The sequence below is a fragment of the Haliotis rubra genome, unplaced genomic scaffold, assembly GCF_003918875.1.
Source record: "Haliotis rubra isolate DU_JTF1 unplaced genomic scaffold, ASM391887v1 Scf111, whole genome shotgun sequence".
Lineage (NCBI taxonomy): Eukaryota > Metazoa > Mollusca > Gastropoda > Lepetellida > Haliotidae > Haliotis > Haliotis rubra.
The window spans coordinates 1,428,106-1,447,987 of record NW_025765015.1 but is presented as its reverse complement, the minus strand read 5'-3'; the positions used below and the strand labels follow the sequence as shown (position 1 = coordinate 1,447,987).

General features: G+C 41.3%; 1 protein-coding gene across 3 annotated transcripts in view; it reads left to right on the top strand.

Annotated features, from left to right (window-relative positions):
- Window positions 1-11,083: 11,083 nt before the first annotated feature.
- LOC124288104 (wnt inhibitory factor 1-like) overlaps window positions 11,084-19,882 on the top strand; it is a 97,477-nt gene continuing 88,678 nt past the window's right edge. For all 3 annotated transcript variants that reach the window (XM_046724684.1, XM_046724678.1, XM_046724671.1), the window contains exon 1: window positions 11,084-12,130. In XM_046724684.1, coding sequence (XP_046580640.1) covers window positions 11,965-12,130 — 166 coding nt within the window. In that variant the 5' untranslated portion in view covers window positions 11,084-11,964. The remainder of the gene's footprint in view (window positions 12,131-19,882) is intronic.

Genomic DNA, 19,882 nt, shown 5'->3' with positions numbered 1-19,882 from the left:
TGTCTCATCCCACTATCAACTACATCTCACTCCATCTGTCTAACACTATCACTGCAGTATCCGACACACCTGTTTTAACACCATCAATTCCACGCATTCACCGATCAAGCAATAATTATCACTCTCAGCTTCCCACCCATTCTAAATACCAGTGACTTCTAGTGATCCACTGGATCGCCACAGCATCATCAGTATCCACCTATATCTTCTGGGTACCACCATCACTCCTAGCATTCACCGGGATCAGCCACAATGGCCTCCCAACTCACCCATCTGTCACCAATTATTACCCGCAGCATCTGTTCCGCACCTGTCTATGCACACCTCATCACCTCAGCATCCACACAATCCCAACACCAATACCTCTGTAGCATTCCACCAGTATTGTTCAACAACATGCAGCACCACCAGCCCTGCCCTAGCACCCCATCCACAACATCTGCCCAAACTATTAATACTCCCATCATCTCTACCATTTGTCCAAATATACCATTCCCATCATCCACTCCATGTGTTCATCATCACAATGTTACCTCCCATCTGCCCAGCCATTACTCCAACATCCATCCATCTGTCTTAACACCACCACCCCACCATCCACCCAACACCATTTGCCCCACATCCACCCATTCCCACCACACCCACCCACCAACCCCATCTGCCCACCACTATAACACCATCATCCACCCATATGCCTGCACCACAATTACTCCCAGAGCCCAATGTCCACTGTCTTAACCGCCTATCTGCCTCACCAGCACATCCACCATCTGCCGTGAACACCACATCCACCTATCTGCTCCAACACCATCACCACAAACATCCACCGCCCATCTGCCCACCACTATTACCTCCAGCATCCACTTCATTCCACCACCACCACACCCCCACATCCACAACATGTTCAACACCATATCCACTCCATTCAGGTTCGACACTATTACTGCAAATATTTGCCTGCTCTGTTTGGATGTTTATGCCCACTATATTGTTTTTATAATGGCCTATTCATTTCCAACAATAATGTTTCAAAGGTCTACCAAATAATTAAATGTTCAAATATTCATTGCCTAAATAATACCTAGTATTCCACTTGGGTCTGTTTGTCAATAAATATTGCCCATTTGTTTTTAAATAATGTTTCCAATTAATTACCTGTCTTAAGTTTATTAATATCTATTAATATCTCCTTGTTTCAACAATGATGTATTTCATTTGCCTGTCACTTTCATATAAACCTATTTGTCAATAATACTATTTCTCAAGATTATTTGTCAAATACCAATAATGCCTATTTCCAAATACCATAATTTCTAGTATAAATAAGTTTGCATACTATACTTCCTATTTCAACAATTAGTTGCTCTAAATATCCATTTGATTTTAAAACCATACTTCCTAAATATCCAATTTATTCATAAATACCATGCCAAATATTCACTAATTTGTTTCATATTCTTTCTCAACATTTTGGGTTTTAAATAATATACTTCCATTTGTATTGAGTACCATTTGTTTCAATAACATACCTATCAGTCTACCCCATTTGTTTAATACTACATCTGCTCATTTTGTTTGTATTTGTCTACTATATTTTGCCCAACATGCCCCAAGTATTTTACTTATTTGTTACCACATTCACTTATTTTGTTTAACACTATTATTTCCTAAATATCTTACCTATTTTAACATATTTCATTATTTTACCTATTTGTCACACCATTACCAAGCATTTCACTCTATTTGTTTAGTATCATAATACTGTTTTAAATAATTTTCCATACCTCTAAATATCTTACCTATTCTGTTTAATACTATTACCTCCTATCATTCACCCATTCTGTTTCAATACTATTTTACCTATTCTGTAAATAATTTATTTGCCCAGTACCTATCTGCACACCATCAAACATTCCCATTTGTCATATTTACCAAGATCTTACCTATCTGTATTACTCCTTGGAAAGAGCCCAAGTTTTAAAACCACATTCCTAACATTTGTCTAAATAATGGTTTGTTTGGATAATTATTGTTCTACTATTCTGCCTGTCTTAAAGTTCAAATAATGTACATCTACTCTATCTGTTTAACAATTACATTCCTGCATCTGGGTTCAACAATGCTCTCAAATAATCTGCCCATTTGTCTATTGCTTCCCATTATTCACCCATTTGTCAACATATCTAAGTATCTATTCTGTTTAACACTATCAATTCTAGCATCTGCCCATTTGCCTTATAATGCCCATCTTAAATAAATATCCACCCATTCCATACTATCAACATCCACCCATTCATTTGCCCTAATATCCAGCTCTGTCTGTTCTTAAATAGTATTATTCTAGTATCCACTCTATTCTGTCTAATCACTATTGGGTCTCCAAATATCCAAGCATATCTAATTTAAACCATACTTCCTAAATATCCACATATATCTTTGTCTAATACTCATTACTTCCTAAATATTCCACCTATATCTGTCTAATACTATTAATTTTATCATTCACCTATTTGTCTAAATATAATTACTCCTACCCATTCTTGTTTTAACACAATTATTCTGTATGTCCAATTTGTTTAACACTAATACTTCCTAATATCTACTCCATTTGTTTCACTACTTGTCTAACACTATTACTCCTAAATATCCATATCTAATAATTATATTCTACTTGGTCTGTCTGGAAATTACTATCTTACCTATCTTTAAGGTTCTTGATCTTACCTCTATGTCTGTTTATATACTACTTCCTAATCTACACTATAATACTAATAATTTCTAGTATCCTCAATCATCCACTATCTGTTCAATACTGTTTACCAATCTGTTCTTAATACTAATACCTCTTAACATCCAATGCATCTGCCTAATCAATTGCTCTAAATATCTATTAATCTACTTAGTCTAATACTCATTATCCTAAATATTTACTATCTAATACTATTACTTCTATCATCCTACTGTCTATTCCATGTCTAATACTATATACTTATCTGTTCAATACTAATATTTCTAGCATAAAATAAGTTCGTCTTAATACTCAATACTTAAATATTTGCATTCTTTGTCTAACACTATTACCACTCTTGTCTAAAACCATACTCCTAACATCTTACCTATCTGTTAAAATACCTAATACATCCACTAATCTGTTTCCATACCTTTCTCAATATCCACTCTAACACTATTACCTCTATCATCCATCTGTCTAATACTACTATCATCCACTCTGTCTAAGCCTATCTGTCTACTCTTCATTACCTCTACTATTCAATGTATCTGTCTAAACAATTACCAAGTATCTACTCTACTGTCTAACAATAATTACATCCACGTATCTGTCTAACACCATAGTAATTTCCAATTTCTTAGCATAGATCTGATTGCTAATACTATCAATTTCAGCTATTCACCTATCTGTTCTAACACCATTACCTCTTAGTATCCACTCAATCTGTCTAACACTATTACCTCTAGTATCCACCTATATCTGTCTTGCACCATAATCAATTTGCATCACCCCATCTGTCTAACACTATTTCCACAATATCCACCTATCTGTCTAATACCATCACTTCCAAGTATCTATCTATCTGTTTAACACTATTACCTAAGCATCCTCCTTTATCTGTCTAACAATTTAATGTCCTAGCATCCACCTATCTGTCTGCTAACTACCATTACCCTAGTATTCACCTATCTAATACCATTTCTATCCACCTATTGTCTACTCCTAGCATTCACTGATCTGTCTAACAAGGCATTACTCTCAGTATCCACCACCATCTGTTTAACACTGTCACCTCTAGCATTCACAGATCGGGCTAATACTAATCTACTCTCAGCATCCTATCTGCCTAATTACTATCCTGCATTCCACCAATCTGTCTAACACATCAATTATTCACCCAATCTGTCTTGCACTATTACTCTCCAAGCATCCACCCATCTGTCTAACACCATTACCTCTAGCATCTAATCACCTATCTGTCTAACACTATTACCTAAGTATCCACTCATCTGCCTTAACACTATTACTTCCCAGCATCTACTTTTCTGTCTTAACACTATTACTTCAACATCTACCTTGGTCTGTTTAACAAGTACTTCAAGCATCCATCTTCTATCACTATTTGCCAAGTATCTACCACCTGTTTTAAGCACTAATACCTCAGTCCAATACAATCTTTTGTCTAAGCACTATCACCACATCCACCTATCTGTCTTAACACCATCAACTCTCAGTATCCACCTATTCTGTTCAACACCATTACTCCTCCTAAATATCTTACCTATCTGTCTAACACTAATCAATTCTAGCTATCCACCTATCTGTCTAACACTATCACCTCTAGCATCCACCCATCTGTCTAACACTCATCAACTTCCAGCATCCACCTATCTGTCTAATCACTATCACTACCCTAACATCCACCTACTCTGTCTATCACTATCACCTCAACATCCACCCATCTGTCTAACACTATCAACCTCAGCATCCACCTATCTGTCTAACACTATCACTCTCAGCATCCACCTATCTGTCTAAGCACTATTACTCCTATCATCCACCTACCTGATTTGTCTAATCACTATCAAATTTCAACACTCTACCCATCTGTTCAACACCATTACCTTAGCATCCACCTATCTGTCTAACACACATCACATATTCAGTATCCACCTATCTGTCTAACACTATCACCCAGGCATCCACCCATCTGTCTAACACCTATATCTGTCTAACACCAGCATCCACCTATCTGTCTAACACCATCACCATCCACACATCTGTCCAATCCTCATTCTTACCCACCTATCTGCTAACACTATCACCTCTAGCATCTACCCATCTGTCTAACACTATCACTCCCATCATCCACCTATCTTGTCTAACACTATCACCCTCAGTATCCACCCATCTGTCTAAATACCATTACCTCAGCATCTACCAATCTTGTCTAACACAATCACCCCAACATCTTACCTATCTGTTCTAACACCATTTCTCCCTAGCATCCACCCATCTGTCTAACACCATTACTCCCATCATCCACCTCTGTCAGCATCAACCCATCTTGTCTAACACTATTACCTCCTGCATCCACCTATCTGCCTAACAACATTACTTCCCAGCATCCACCAATCAGTCTAAGACCATCACCTCAGCATCCACCCATCTCTCTAACACCATTACCCAAGCATCCACCCATCTGTCTAACACCATCACCTCAGTATCCAACTATCTGTCTAAGACCATCACCCCAGCATCCACCAATCTGTCTAAGACCATCACCTCAGCATCCACCCATCTGTCTAAGACTATTACCCTAACATCCACCTACCTGTCTATCACCATCACCCCAACATCCACCCATCTGTCTAACACCATCACCCCAGCATCCACCCATCTGTCTAACACCATCAACTCAGCATCCACCTATCTGCTCTAAGACCATACCCCCAACATCCACTCTACCTGTATATCACTCATCACCCTTAGCATCCACCTATCTGTCTAACACCATCACCTCAGCATCCACCTATCTGTCTAACACCATTACCCCATCATCCACCCATCTGTCGATCACAATCACCCCAACACCTACCTATCTGTCTAACACCATCACCCCAGCATCCACCCATCTGTCTAACACAATCACCCAGGCATCCACCCATCTGTCTAACACCATCACCCAGGCATCCACCAATCTGTCTAACACCATATCCACCTATCTGTGTAACACCATCACCTCAGCATCCACCCCTCTGTCTAACACCATTACCCCAGGATCCACCTATCCGTCTAACACTATTACCCCATCATCCACCTATCTGTCTAACACCATAACCCCAGATCCACCCATCTGGGTAACACCATTACCCCAGGATCCACACATCTGTCTGACACCACATCCACCTATCTGTCAAACACCATTACCTCTACATCAACCCATCTGTATAATACCATTACCCCAACATCCACCAATCTGTCTAATGCCAATACCCCAACACCCACCCATCTGTCTAATACCATTACTTCAGCATCCACCAATCTCTTTAACACCATTACCTCAACATCCACCCATCTGTCTAATACCATTACCCCAACATCCACCCATCTGTTTAACACTATTATCCCATCATTAACCCATCTGTCTAACACAATTTCCCCAGCATCTACGTATCAGTCTAGCACCACATCCACCTATCTGTCTAACACCATTACCCCAACATCCACACATCTGTCTAATACCATTACCCCATCATCCACCCATTTGTCCAACATAATTACCCCATCATCCACCCATTTGTCTAACACAATTACGCCAGCATCTACCCATCTGTCTAACACCATTACTCCAACATCCACCCATCTGTCTAACACAATTACCCCAGCATCCACCAATCAGTCTAACACCAATACCCCAACATCCACTAATTTGTCTAACACCATTACCCCAACATCCACCCATCTGTTAAACACCATTATCCTAAGATCCACCAACCTGTCTAATACCATTACCGCAAGATCCACCAATCTGTCTACCACTATTACCCCATCTTCCACCCATCTGTCTAACACAATTACCTCAGCATCTACCTATCAGTCTAACACCACATCCACCTATCTGTCTAACACCATTACCTCAACATCCACCCATCTGTCTAATACCATTACCCCATCATCCACCCATCTGTCTAACACCATTACCCAAGCATCTACCTATCCGTCTAACACCATTACCCCAGCATCTACACATCTGTCTAACACCATTACCCCAGCATCTACCCATCTGTCCAACACCATCGCCCCAGCATCCACCCATCTGTCTAACATAATTACCCCAGCATCTACCTATCAGTCTAGCATCACATCCACCTATCTGTCTAACACCATTACCCCAACATCCACACATCTGTCTAACACCATTACCCCCATCATCCACCCATCTGTCTAACACCATTACCCAAGCATCCACCCATCTGTCTAACACTATTACTAACACCACCTATCTGTCTAAATAATATTTCCCAGCATCCACCCATCTGTCTAACACCATCACCTCCCAGCATCCACCCATCTGTCTAATACCATCACCCCAGCATCCACCCATCTGTCTAACACCATTACCCCAAGCATCCACCTATCTGTCTAGTAGTCACATCCACCTATCTGTCTAACACCATTACCCTTATCTGTCTTGACATTACCTAACACACAAACATCCACCCATCTGTCTAACACCATTACTTTCAACATCCACCTATCTGTCTAACACCAATTACCCCATCATCCACCCATCTGTCTAACACAATACACCCCAGCATCCACCCATCTGTCTAACACCATACCCCAACATCCACCCATCTGTCTAACACCAATACCCCAACATCCACCCATCTGTCTAACACCATTACTCCAACATCCACTAATCTGTCTAAAACCATTACCCCAACATCCACCCATCTGTTCTAACACTATTACCCCATCATCCACCCATCTGTCTAACACCATTACCCCTATCATCCACCCATCTGTCTAACACTATTACCCTATCATCCACCCATCTGTCTAACACTATCACCCCAGCATCCACCATCTGTCTGTCTAACACCATCACTCCCCAATATCCACTCCATCTGTCTAACACTAATACCCCAGCATCCACCTATCTGTCTAACACCATTATCTCCCTATCATCCACCTATCTGTCTAAAACCATTACCCAACATCCACCTATCTGTCTAACACCATCACCACAACATCCACCCATCTGTCTAACACTATTACCCCAAGCATCCACCCATCTGTCTAACACCATTACCTCCAACATCCACCTATCTGTCTATAACTATCACCTCCTAACATCCACTCTATCTGTCTAACACCATTATCCAACATCCACCCCATCTGTCTAATACCATTACCCCCATCATCCACCCATCTGTCTAACACCATTACCCCAACATCCACCCATCTGTCTAACACCATTACCCCAGCATCCACCAATCTGTCTAACACCATTACCCCAACATCCACCCATCTGTCTAACACCAATACCCCAGCATCCACCCATCTGTCTAACACCAATACCCCAACATCCACCCATCTGTCTAACACCATTACTCCAACATCCACCCATCTGTCTAACACTATTACCCCAACATCCACCCATCTCTAACACCAAACACCATTATCCACCCATCTGTCTAACACCACCTATCATCTGTCTAATACCATTACCCCCAATCATCCACCCATCTGTCTAACACCATTACCCCTAGCATCCACCTATCTTGTCTAACACCATTATCCCCATCATCCACCCATCTGTCTAACACCATTACCTCCCATCATCCACCCATCTGTCTAACACCATTACTCCAACATCCACCCATCCATCTGTCTAACACCATTACCCCAATCATCCACCCATCTGTCTAACACCATTACCCCAATCATCCACCTATCTGTCTAACACCATTACCCCAGCATCCACCCATCTGTCTAACACCATCACCCCAGCATCCACCCATCTGTCTAACACCATCACCCTCAGCATCCACCCATCTGTCTAACACCATCACCCCAGCATCCACCGATCGGGCTAACACTATCACCTCAGCATCCACCCATCTGTCTAACACCATTACCCCAGCATCCACCAATCTGTCTACCACCATCACCCCGGCATCCACCCATCTGTCTTGCACCATTACCCAAGCATCTACCTATTTGTCTAACACCATTACCCCATCATCCACCCATCTGTCTAACACCATTACCCAAGCATCTACTCATCTGTCTAACACCATTACCCCAGCATCTACTTATTTGTCTAACACAATTACCCCAACCTCCACCCATCTGTCTAACACCATTTCCCCAGCATCCACCCATCTGTCTAACACCATCACCTCAGCATCAACCCATCTGTCTAACACCATTACCCCAGCATCTACTTATTTGTCTAACACCATTACCCCTGCATCCACCTATCTGCCTAACAGCATTACCCCAGCATCCACCAATCAGTCTAAGACCATCACCTCAGCATCCACCCATCTCTCTAACACCATTACCCCAGCATCCACCCATCTGTCTAACACCATCAACTCAGCATCCACCTATCTGCCTAAGACCATTACCCCAACATCCACCTACCTGTATATCACCATCACCCCAACATCTACCCATCTGTCTAACACCATCACCCCAGCATCCACCTATCTGTCTAACACCATCACCTCAGCATCCACCTATCTGTCTAAGACCATTACCCCATCATCCACCCATCTGTCGATCACAATCACCCCAACACCTACCTATCTGTCTAACACCATCACCCCAGCATCCACCCATCTGTCTAACACAATCACCCAGGCATCCACCCATCTGTCTAACACCATCACCCAGGCATCCACCCATCTGTCTAACAGTGTTACCCCAGCATCCACCTATCTGTCTAACACCATCACCCCGGAATCCACCCATCTGTCTTGCACCATTACCCAAGCATCTACCTATTTGTCTAACACCATTACCCCATCATCCACCCATCTGTCTAACACCATTACCCAAGCATCTACTCATCTCTCTAACACCATTACCCCAGCATCTACTTATTTGTCTAACACAATTACCCCAACCTCCACCCATCTGTCTAACACCATTTCCCCAGCATCCACCCATCTGTCTGTCTAACCACCATCGGGCTACCCCACTGCAGCATCCACCCATCTGCCTAACACCATTACCCCCAGCATCCACCCATCGGTCTAAGACCATCACCTCAGCATCCACCCATCTCTCTTACCATTACCCCCCTGCATCCACCTATCTCTCTAACACCACTACCCAAGCATCCACCCATCTGTCTAACACCATCACCCCAGCATCCACCCATCTGTCTAACACCAGTATTCCAATATCCACCCATCTGTCTAACACCATTATCCCAGCTTCTCATCCGCCTTTGTGTACCTGGGTTCCCTCATTGTCCCAACGCCCACCCGTTTGGGTTTCCACAGTATTCTAGTACCCACTCGTCTCTGGGTTTCCACAGTATTCCAGCACCCACCCGTCTATAGGTTTCCACAGTATTCCAGCACCCACCCGTCTCTGGGTTTCCAAAGTATTCCAGCACCCAGCCGTCTATGGCTTTCCACAGTATTCCAGCACCCAGCCGTCTCTGAGTTTCCACAGTATTCCAGCACCCACCCGTCTCTGGGTTTCCAAAGTATTCCAGCACCCACCCGTCTCTGGGTTTCCAAAGTATTCCAGCACCCACCCGTCTCTGGGTTTCAACATGATCTCAATACCCACAGGTTTATGTCCCAGTACGCGACTGTTTGTGGATTTCCACATTTTCCCAACACCTATCCATTTATACGTCAAAAAGTTCCCCAATCACCCCCCCCCCCCCTCCCCAGCGTTTATATGCGTCTTTGGGTTCCCTCAGTATCCCAATACCCACCTGTCTGTGGGTCCTCTCCTTATCCCATCAGTATCCCAACATCCATCTGTAAATGGAAATCATGAGCCTTTCGGTTTGAACCTACTCATCTTCTGGAGCCAACCCTTTCTGACGTCTTCTCACTTACAACTTGACTCTGAGCATCATTGTTTCTCGCCCTGTGGTTTGTGTTGCACTATGTGTAATCTGTGTAGGACCTAGTACAAGAAGCTGTAATTAACTACATATTACAAGCGCTTTACATAAAGATGTCTTCGGAGTCCGTCCAAAAACAGGTTCGGTTTTAGCGGATTTGTTTGAAATCGTTTCTCGTTCTCACTGGGAAACCGCCCCTATGTTAAATGCAGAGTCGACACTCACTTAATGAGACGGGGCAAGAACAATATTTATCCATAGCTCGAGTCAACATCACCCCTTCACTAATTACGCTTTCCCAAACACAACCAGAGCCCGTGACCCCATGGCCACAACTGTCAATAGGAGTTGGACAATAAAAGCACGGAGATTTGTCTGTGTGGACCAATCTCTATGCCTGGCAGCAGTAGTGTGTCGGTGGAGAGAAACACACGATCGCTCTACCTCAGTGCTGGGAGACCGCCCGACCGCCCGCCCGCTCGCTCGTTCACCCGCCCGCCACTTGCCTCTGTCTGTCTACACGTGCCTCTCTACAAGGCCGCAATACCCTCGCTCCACACTTGCACCGTGACTGGACATTCACTGGTACTGGAGGAAACACCACCGACTCAACTTAATGGAAACTTGGAAACTTTAGTCATGTGGCTCAGAACGTTTGTTCAAAGCTCTACACATTATGTATTCAAGGAGTAAATGTATAACTGTGGCCACATATTCCTCTGAGGGTAACGGCGTCAACACTACCCCCTGGGCACCCTGGTCTTGAGTTAGTTAGCCGGGTAGGGCTGGACGATGGGAGGGACAGGAGGTTACCTCAACCCCCCAGCTGTGCCGGGCTATTTGACCAGTGGTCAATGAAACAAGTAGACCCAGTCCTGAGGTTGCATAATGGTCAATTGCACCCGGATGGCCGCGGGTGAGGATCAGTAGACTTGGTGTCGGCAGTACAGGAGGTACGGCGAGATTGAACGGCTACCATTCTTACGGAAGTGCGGAAGTTGTGTGCCTCTTAGTTACCTATACCACTGAAAGGAGTAGGAGTGTTACTTGGTTTGTGTGTATAATATTGTGTCCAGTGATATCACCCAGCACAGAACAAGTTGATGTACATGGGGGGTACTGTTCATGTGGCGACACAGAACGCACTTACATCAGACGGAACCATTCACTGCTTGAAACGAGGATGAGACATCGGCCCTTGCCACAGTATCAGTGTACATTAAAGTGGGATGTGTGCCCATCCGTGAGTAGTGTACCGACACAGAGAACAGAGGTGTGCCCCTTCCCCCCTGGCTGCTGATTCCCGGGTGTCACCCCACCCCCGCCACAACCCCTGCCTGTCCGGCTGATGGGCGTTATCGGCCTGGGGCCCGCCATGCTGGGGAGGGTCGGTGGGCTACTGGTGGTCGTCATCCTTCTTCTCTCCATGTGCCTCGACAACGTCGTCGGCCGGTCTCGCGGACACAGTCGCCTGTCCTTATGGATAGATAAAGCTCAGATCAGAGAACTTATTGGTGAGTTATTTCAGGGACTTCCAGGTTGGCAAAGTGCTACCATATTTTTTAATACATGTGTATTAATCAGGCCGTTTAAATAAAACATTCCGACCTATCCAGTGACCTGTAGGTTAAGGTAGTAGGCTACATGGACATTTAAAACTCATCCTGGTCGTCGCTCGCACAACTCTCACTCAAAGTTCACATCTATGTAAAACCATTTTGCAGTGTACATTTCCGCAGCGATACACTGTACTGTCGTGTCTATATAATGATTTCGCGCCTCCCTAGAAATTATTGTCACTGACTTTTGCATGGTGTTTCCCCGCGCGCGCTGCTTTCGGTATATTTCACGGTAATTGCCAGCCAATGTCGTACAGTAACGGCGTATTACGACACGGATTTCTCCAAAGGATTAGATCTGAGCCACACAGAATTCAAAAGAAACTTGGAAATCTGATGATCGTAAAAACTGATTGAAACTTTTCTCACAAAACGTATGGATTATGTGGCAGTGATAGGTGGTACGCCAGTACCTCGACGCCAGGTATAAAGACGATGTTTGTTGACGGATTGGTATATGTGGGCTTGTGTGTGCAAAGGAAGCGTGTTGAGCACGTTAACAAGTTTTTACATTGATGCAGCAGGTGATAGTACTAACTCGGAGAGGAGCGCGTGTATGTAACGTCTGACTCGCCATGATCGCGGCCGTCCGGTAGACTTGGGTGTAAGGACTGCATGCAGCCCCGTCACACATATACAACTTTTATGGCAGTCACAAAACATGGAAATTCCAGTTTGATTAAGATGGCCTCCCGTCGACAAGTAGTCATCTCGGCATAGAGGCAGAATGTAATATCTTCAGAAGAACTTATTTCTAGGGCCCAGCATGTCGGCGAGTGCCCTCTAGAAACAATCTCAACATAACTACATGTAGTTTCCTCCACACAGAACACTTACTACATCCACCTTTCAATTTCCCTCGAGTTGTTTAGCCCAGCTTTAAGTTATTTTTTTCCAACACGCAAATCGTGTGTAGTAGATTTGGGGATTTTTGCCCTTTCCATTTTTCAAGTTGTGTTAAGATATGGTGCAATGGAGACAGTTATATTTTAACGTTGAGTTTTCTATTTATCTTGCTCGTCGTTGATGCCAAACAGCGGTGTAAGTCAACAGTCAGTCCTGGGCCTGTGTTACGCATTCAGCGATCAGTACTACCGCGATCTCATTCACATGGCTGATATGAATATCATGTGTATTGTACATACATTTAGTCACGGTATTTATATATATAACAGCGATTCTACATCATGTTCTTTTATGGACAAGAACATTTCTATACCGAGCTGCTGTGTGAAAAAGACATTTGCCAGGTATTCGTTATTGCGGAATGAAGTGTTTCTATGTTCTTGTGGAATCACTGAGGAGAGAAAGCTCGTGTGCTTCGTTTTCAAATGTTTTGACATAACACTTATAGTCACGTATTTCCTGAATATGTATTTAATTAGTCATAGAGATTTGTTATTGACACATTCACAGTAATGGATTATGAAAAAGAGTGAAAGTACTTGAATAATGCAATATTTAAGAATGATTGTTCTTACAAATACGCGCGCGGTGCAATAGCCCCTGGTCAAACTATATATTAAGTGTCGAAAACAGAGAAAAGGCGTTCACCACTGTCACTGAACGCAAAACTCGTATTACCTTTGCGTTACCGTTATGTTGAAAGATATTTAAATTTGATCATCTACACGATCACTTGGCTATTTCCATGTTGGAAGCTTGACTTTGGTTAATGCTGTACCTCAAGAGGAACCAGTACTGTTGTGGACGATAAAGTCACATGTCTCAACACAATGTATAGATATCCCACAAATATAAACTACTACATGATGTTTAAACCAGTTAGGAGCGAGTAAGATATAACAAATGTTTTCAAGAAATATACACAATATTTAATGTTTTTGTGCTTAAGGATTTCGATCAGTTTGAAATAGAATGAGTGTGTTGTTATTTATGTGCATGATATTTATTTGAAGATACCAGATTACTTTCCATGTTTTCAAACAAACCTTCTGTTGTAACTCTCTATACCTGATGATGATGTTCGGTTGTGACTCATAGCCCTGGCTAGGGGGAAATTGAGGGGAAGGGGCGATCAACAGCTTGTTTGACATGTCTTCTGTCTGTGCGTCAACTGATTCATACTGGGTCTTCGTCAACAAATGCCCCACGGTGGTTTTAACATGTATACTCTCGGAGTCCTGTCCACCTATCCGACCGACTGCTTGTTCCCGTGTGGGATAAGTTCAGTGGAATGCTGGTGTCGACACTGGCCTTCAACATATGTTTTGCTGTGGTACATGCATATAACACGCACACTTTGAACATAGGTTTAATTGACTGTGCTACATTTCTGACTATTTCATCAGATGTGGAGGGTTCACGAGAAGGGTTTAGTTTTTCCAGTGAAAGTCAACTAAGAGTATTGATAACAAAACCTGTGTATATTAATTTGAATATAAATCACATAAATCGCCGATGAATTTCTATGTGCATTCAAGAGTTATGTTCATTTTATTTGCATGGTAAAATCAAAAGTGACCTCGGAGAAAATGCAAATTGACAAAGTTGTGACCCCTGATTAGGAAAGTGTATTCAAGCAGACTGATTGTGGGAACGCCTACACCACTGGGCATATATTCTCACATAGCGGTCGTCAGTTAACTCCAATTTAAAGCCAAAGTAGAAATTTATACAGTTTTAAAAGGTCGGAAATGTTAATTTTTTTAAATAAAATATATTTGAGGTTAATTAAATGCTTTTTACTTTTTTCTCACGAACTGATGTTAGACTGTTGTTATATTCTGGGTGCAAGTGTTTAAAACTCCCCGGAACAGATTCATGTCAATATCTTGGTTCGTGAATATTTGTTGGGTTGCAGATGTCACTTTAAGCCGTATTTGTATTCCGGTTGTCAATGTTTCTACAGGGACATTGTTGTTTAGGGATTAAATGTCTCATGATAAATAGATGGGAAGAGAAAAGCTTTCTTATGGTTCAATGGAAAAATCAGCGGATCTTACCAACACAATACCTAACATGTCGTACGTCTCGATCTCGACAATATATGCTCGTGTATTTTAGTGTTTATTTATTAAAGAATATTCGACGGAATGATAATCTATTAGCATACTACATATTTCAAATACAGCACCGAAGTATATAAGTGACACTTGAAGTATGTAAAATCCCCACTGAAATGCTCACTTTGGGTTTTGAAGGTTTGTTGTGTAGGATCTAGTGTTGCTGTAAAACTGGACTACATCTCAACCCCTGGCTTGTTCTCGGCTCACGAAGGAACTGTATTTCAACTGAATTATGTTTGTTGTTTTCCCTGCGTCCTTTTATGATCGGCGATAGGAAATGAGGGGATACATTCTTTTAAAATAACTTTCCCATCTTAGTTACCATATTTAAATATATTTATTTACCTTACGTTGTAGACAACAATAAAGGCAAATATATTAAAGCTAACTAAAGAAATTTCCAACCACCAAAATATGTACTAGTATGTGTCCAGGGCTCCGTCCTAATTTATTTAAACTTTCAGTATCTGAAGAAATGCGTTCTGTTGTTATTGCAAATGCTATGGGGAACAGAATCAAACATCCACTTTATACATATTACACTTTATAAACGAAATATATCTTCAAATATATACAAACTGAATTAGTAGTAATGTGAGTAACTATTTAAAAGTCTTGTGAGGACCCAGTGTGTGCAGGTGCTCCACTAGAGCTTGTGTTGGAGGAACCGACCTGGGATATCTGTCCAGGGAATTCATTGATATCATGAAATACATGACTGTGCGCCGCGCGACTGGCGGGGGTTGTAGGTGTGTGGATATATTTACGACGGAGACCAATATGTTTTATTGCTGAATCCTTCTTTCGTTGGCTAGAAGTATGTGTCAGTTTGAATGGCGGAGTCAGCGAGTGCAGCTACCGATATGGTTGTTGAAGTAGCAGAGGTACATGGTGTTATTTGGGCCGTGCTGCCCCTACTCTGTACACGCGAGGCAATGACAACCATCAGGCGAACCAACACAAATGCTAGATTTAAGAATGTCAAGTGATTTGCTCCACAACTGTTGATGTCTGCCAAATTGGAAACATGTTTGCTTGCAATAATGTAAAAAGTATTGTTTTCTCAGGGAAAAGTCCAAAGTGTATATACTGTAACGTAGTAATGGCTAGCAGGCTGTTGAAGGCCGGTTGGGGTAGGCCAGTAACAGGCAGAAGGAACGCTGCCACAGCACGCCCTCTTGGTAAAGGCCACGTGCTTGTTAATCAAGACCAACTTTCAGCAACACATCTAGGTACTGATAGCTACTTCTGTGGGCAAGTTTAACCGTTAATACCAGTAAATATGTGTGTCAACATTCTAGGTTCAGTGTTGTGAATATATGGCCGTGATGGCTACTATGCCTGGCGGACAATAGGAACATGTATATATTAGTGTAGCAACAATACTAGACAACACTGACATTGCTAGACCGTAATTATAAACAACCGGTTTCTATTTGGCAATGTAAGGAGCACATTTACGTTTTTCTCTCTGATCTTACACATGACTTCAGTGGGTTAGTTTAGATGAACATATCAGTAGGCTTCAAATCAGCGACTTGCACTTACACCATATGTGTGTTAGATATATATGTGTTCACACATATGTATAACACTTATAACTATTACTAAACATCAACTATTACATACAGTCAACTACTAAGCTATATACGGACACACGGTAGTATATCCTGTATATTTACCATGTTAACATACAGGGAACTGAACAACTGCACTATAGGTTTGATCAATTTGTGGACCACATTGCACAACGTCTTCATCAGTACATAAAAGGTTACGTCATCAAGCTCGTTCCTACACTAGGTTCCGTCATAGAATACCTAACTACACACTAGGTTACATAATGGAATACCTAAGTACACACTAGGTTACATCATGGAATACCTAACTACACACTAGGTTACATCATGAAGTTCATCATTACGCACTACCTTACGTCGTTAAGCTGGCCACTACATACTATTTTGACTTACGTCGTTAAGCTGACCACTACATACTATTTTGTCTTACGTCATTAAGCTGGCCACTACATACTATTTTGTCTTACGTCGTTAAGCTGACCACTACATACTATTTTGTCTTACGTCGTTAGGCTGGCCACTACATACTATTTTGTCTTACGTCGTTAAGCGGGCCACTACATACTATTTTGTCTTACGTCGTTAAGCTGACCACTACATACTATTTTGTCTTACGTCGTTAAGTTGACCACTACATACTACTTTGTCTCACATGGTTAAATTGATCAATATATACTTTGTCTCACATGGTTCAATATATACTATGCTATCTTACGTCATTAAGCTGACCACTACATACTATTTTGTCTAACGTCGTTAAATTGACCACTACATACTATTTTGTCTTACGTCGTTAAGTTGACCACTACATAGTACTTTGTCTCACATGGTTAAATTGATCAATATATACTATGCTATCTTACGTCATTAAGCTGGCCACTACATACTATTTTGTCTTACGTCGTTGAGCTGGCCACTACATACTATTTTGTCTTACGTCGTTAAGCTGACCACTACATACTATTTTGTCTTACGTCGTTGAGCTGACCACTACATATTATTTTGTCTTACGTCGTTAAGCTGGCCACTACATACTATTTTGTCTCACGTCATTAAGCTGACCACTACATACTATTTTGTCTAACGTCGTTAAATTGACCACTACATACTATTTTGACTTACGTCGTTAAGCTGACCACTACATACTATTTTGTCTTACGTCGTTGAGCTGGCCACTACATACTATTTTGTCTTACGTCGTTAAGCTGGCCACTACATACTATTTTGTCTTACGTCGTTAAGCTGACCACTACATACTATTTTGTCTTACGTCGTTAAGTTGACCACTACATACTACTTTGTCTCACATGGTTAAATTGACCAATATATACTATGCTATCTTACGTCATTAAGCTGATCACTACATACTATTTTGTCTTACGTCGTTAAGTTGGCCACTACATACTATTGTGTCTTACGTCGTTAAGTTGACCACTACATACTACTTTGTCTCACATGGTTAAATTGACCAATATATACTATGCTATATTACGTCATTAAGCTGACCGCTAATGCTATTTTGTCTAACGTCGTTAAATTGACCACTACATACTATTTTGTCTTACGTCGTTAAGCAGACCATTACATTAAGTATTGGGCGTAGTTAGGGAATCATTTTAACAGTGAACCAGAATGTAAAAAGACGAAAAATACAAATTATGTAATTGTGAAAATATACAGGTGATGTAAATAGTTAAGATTCTGTGAAGGCAAGATCTGACTTCAAGAAATGATGCAAACAGAAAACAATACAAAACAAGCTGAAGATAAATACCTCGCAGAAAAGGAAGTTTACTGTAAACAGTTTTGAAATATTGTGAAACGATCGCTTGCTGCAGACATTATTGCCGTGTATATCACGTGGTGCAGGGTTTACTTACTTTAAAGAACTCTTTTATACTACTGACGCTACTGATGGAAATTCAATCTACGACTTTGTAGTTGCTCATACTTGGATAACTGTACGGGTTTACCTTGCACGGATGATGTTTTATCATATACTATCACAGAAGATGTCACTTGAGTTGTAACAGATGGTTTAAAACAAGGAAAAGCTCCTGGTGAAAGCGTGTACCTCCTGAACAGCTTAAAAGCTTGAGTGATTGCATAGGACCTTACCTCATGTTATCATTAATAGGATAACGGATTGGGGCAATATTCCAAAAATCGTGGATTATAGAAATGATTCTTCTTCTTTGTTAAACCTCTGAATGTTAAAGTCTTCACAACTAAATTAGGACAAGTCCCGTTCAGTATATGGATCACTGTTAATGAAACGCTTTCAGAATCTCAAACATGCGTTACTCGCACACAATATTCAACTACACATACTGTCTTCACATTACAGGCTTTAAGTTCAGTTTTTTAATGTAAATTGACTGGCTTTTTACAGTATTTTTATAGACTGAAAAACCCTTCGCTTTTCTAGAGTAAAACTTTGTAATTTCAGCGCCAAACCAAGGTATAATGTATACTGTTTTCAATTATATAATATTCTCATTTGTCATTCATTCTTAGGAAAGATGCAAGCATTTTTGATAAATCGGGGAGTTAGGCAAGCGTGCATTTTACGTCCTATAGTATTTATACATTAAATCATCTTGGTTACTCAATGTTAATATTACTGTGTCACTGTATGAAAATACCTTAGACAAAGAGAAAGCGATATTTCTAACCGATGTTTTCTTCACATAACAGTGAACTTAAATCTCTTTAAACCCGAAATGAATATTAACACATCTGGATGATGCACCATTAATCCATGTCTCTGTAAAATTAGACTCTTTCAGCAAAGTGAATATTTTAGTGATATGATAATTAGAAATCTTAAACATTTACGGGTTTCGTGTTTTATATATTTGTGAACAAAAATGAAACCCTTTATTGGCAATATCTTCTACATGTTTATCGTCAGACAAACTGCAGATATTGACTTGTGTTTGTTCTGCTTTGATATGTAATCTGTATTTTACGCTATTAAGAGACATTTTGGGAATCACGTAAAGTTATACCGGGGACTATTTGGCCCAAAATATTGT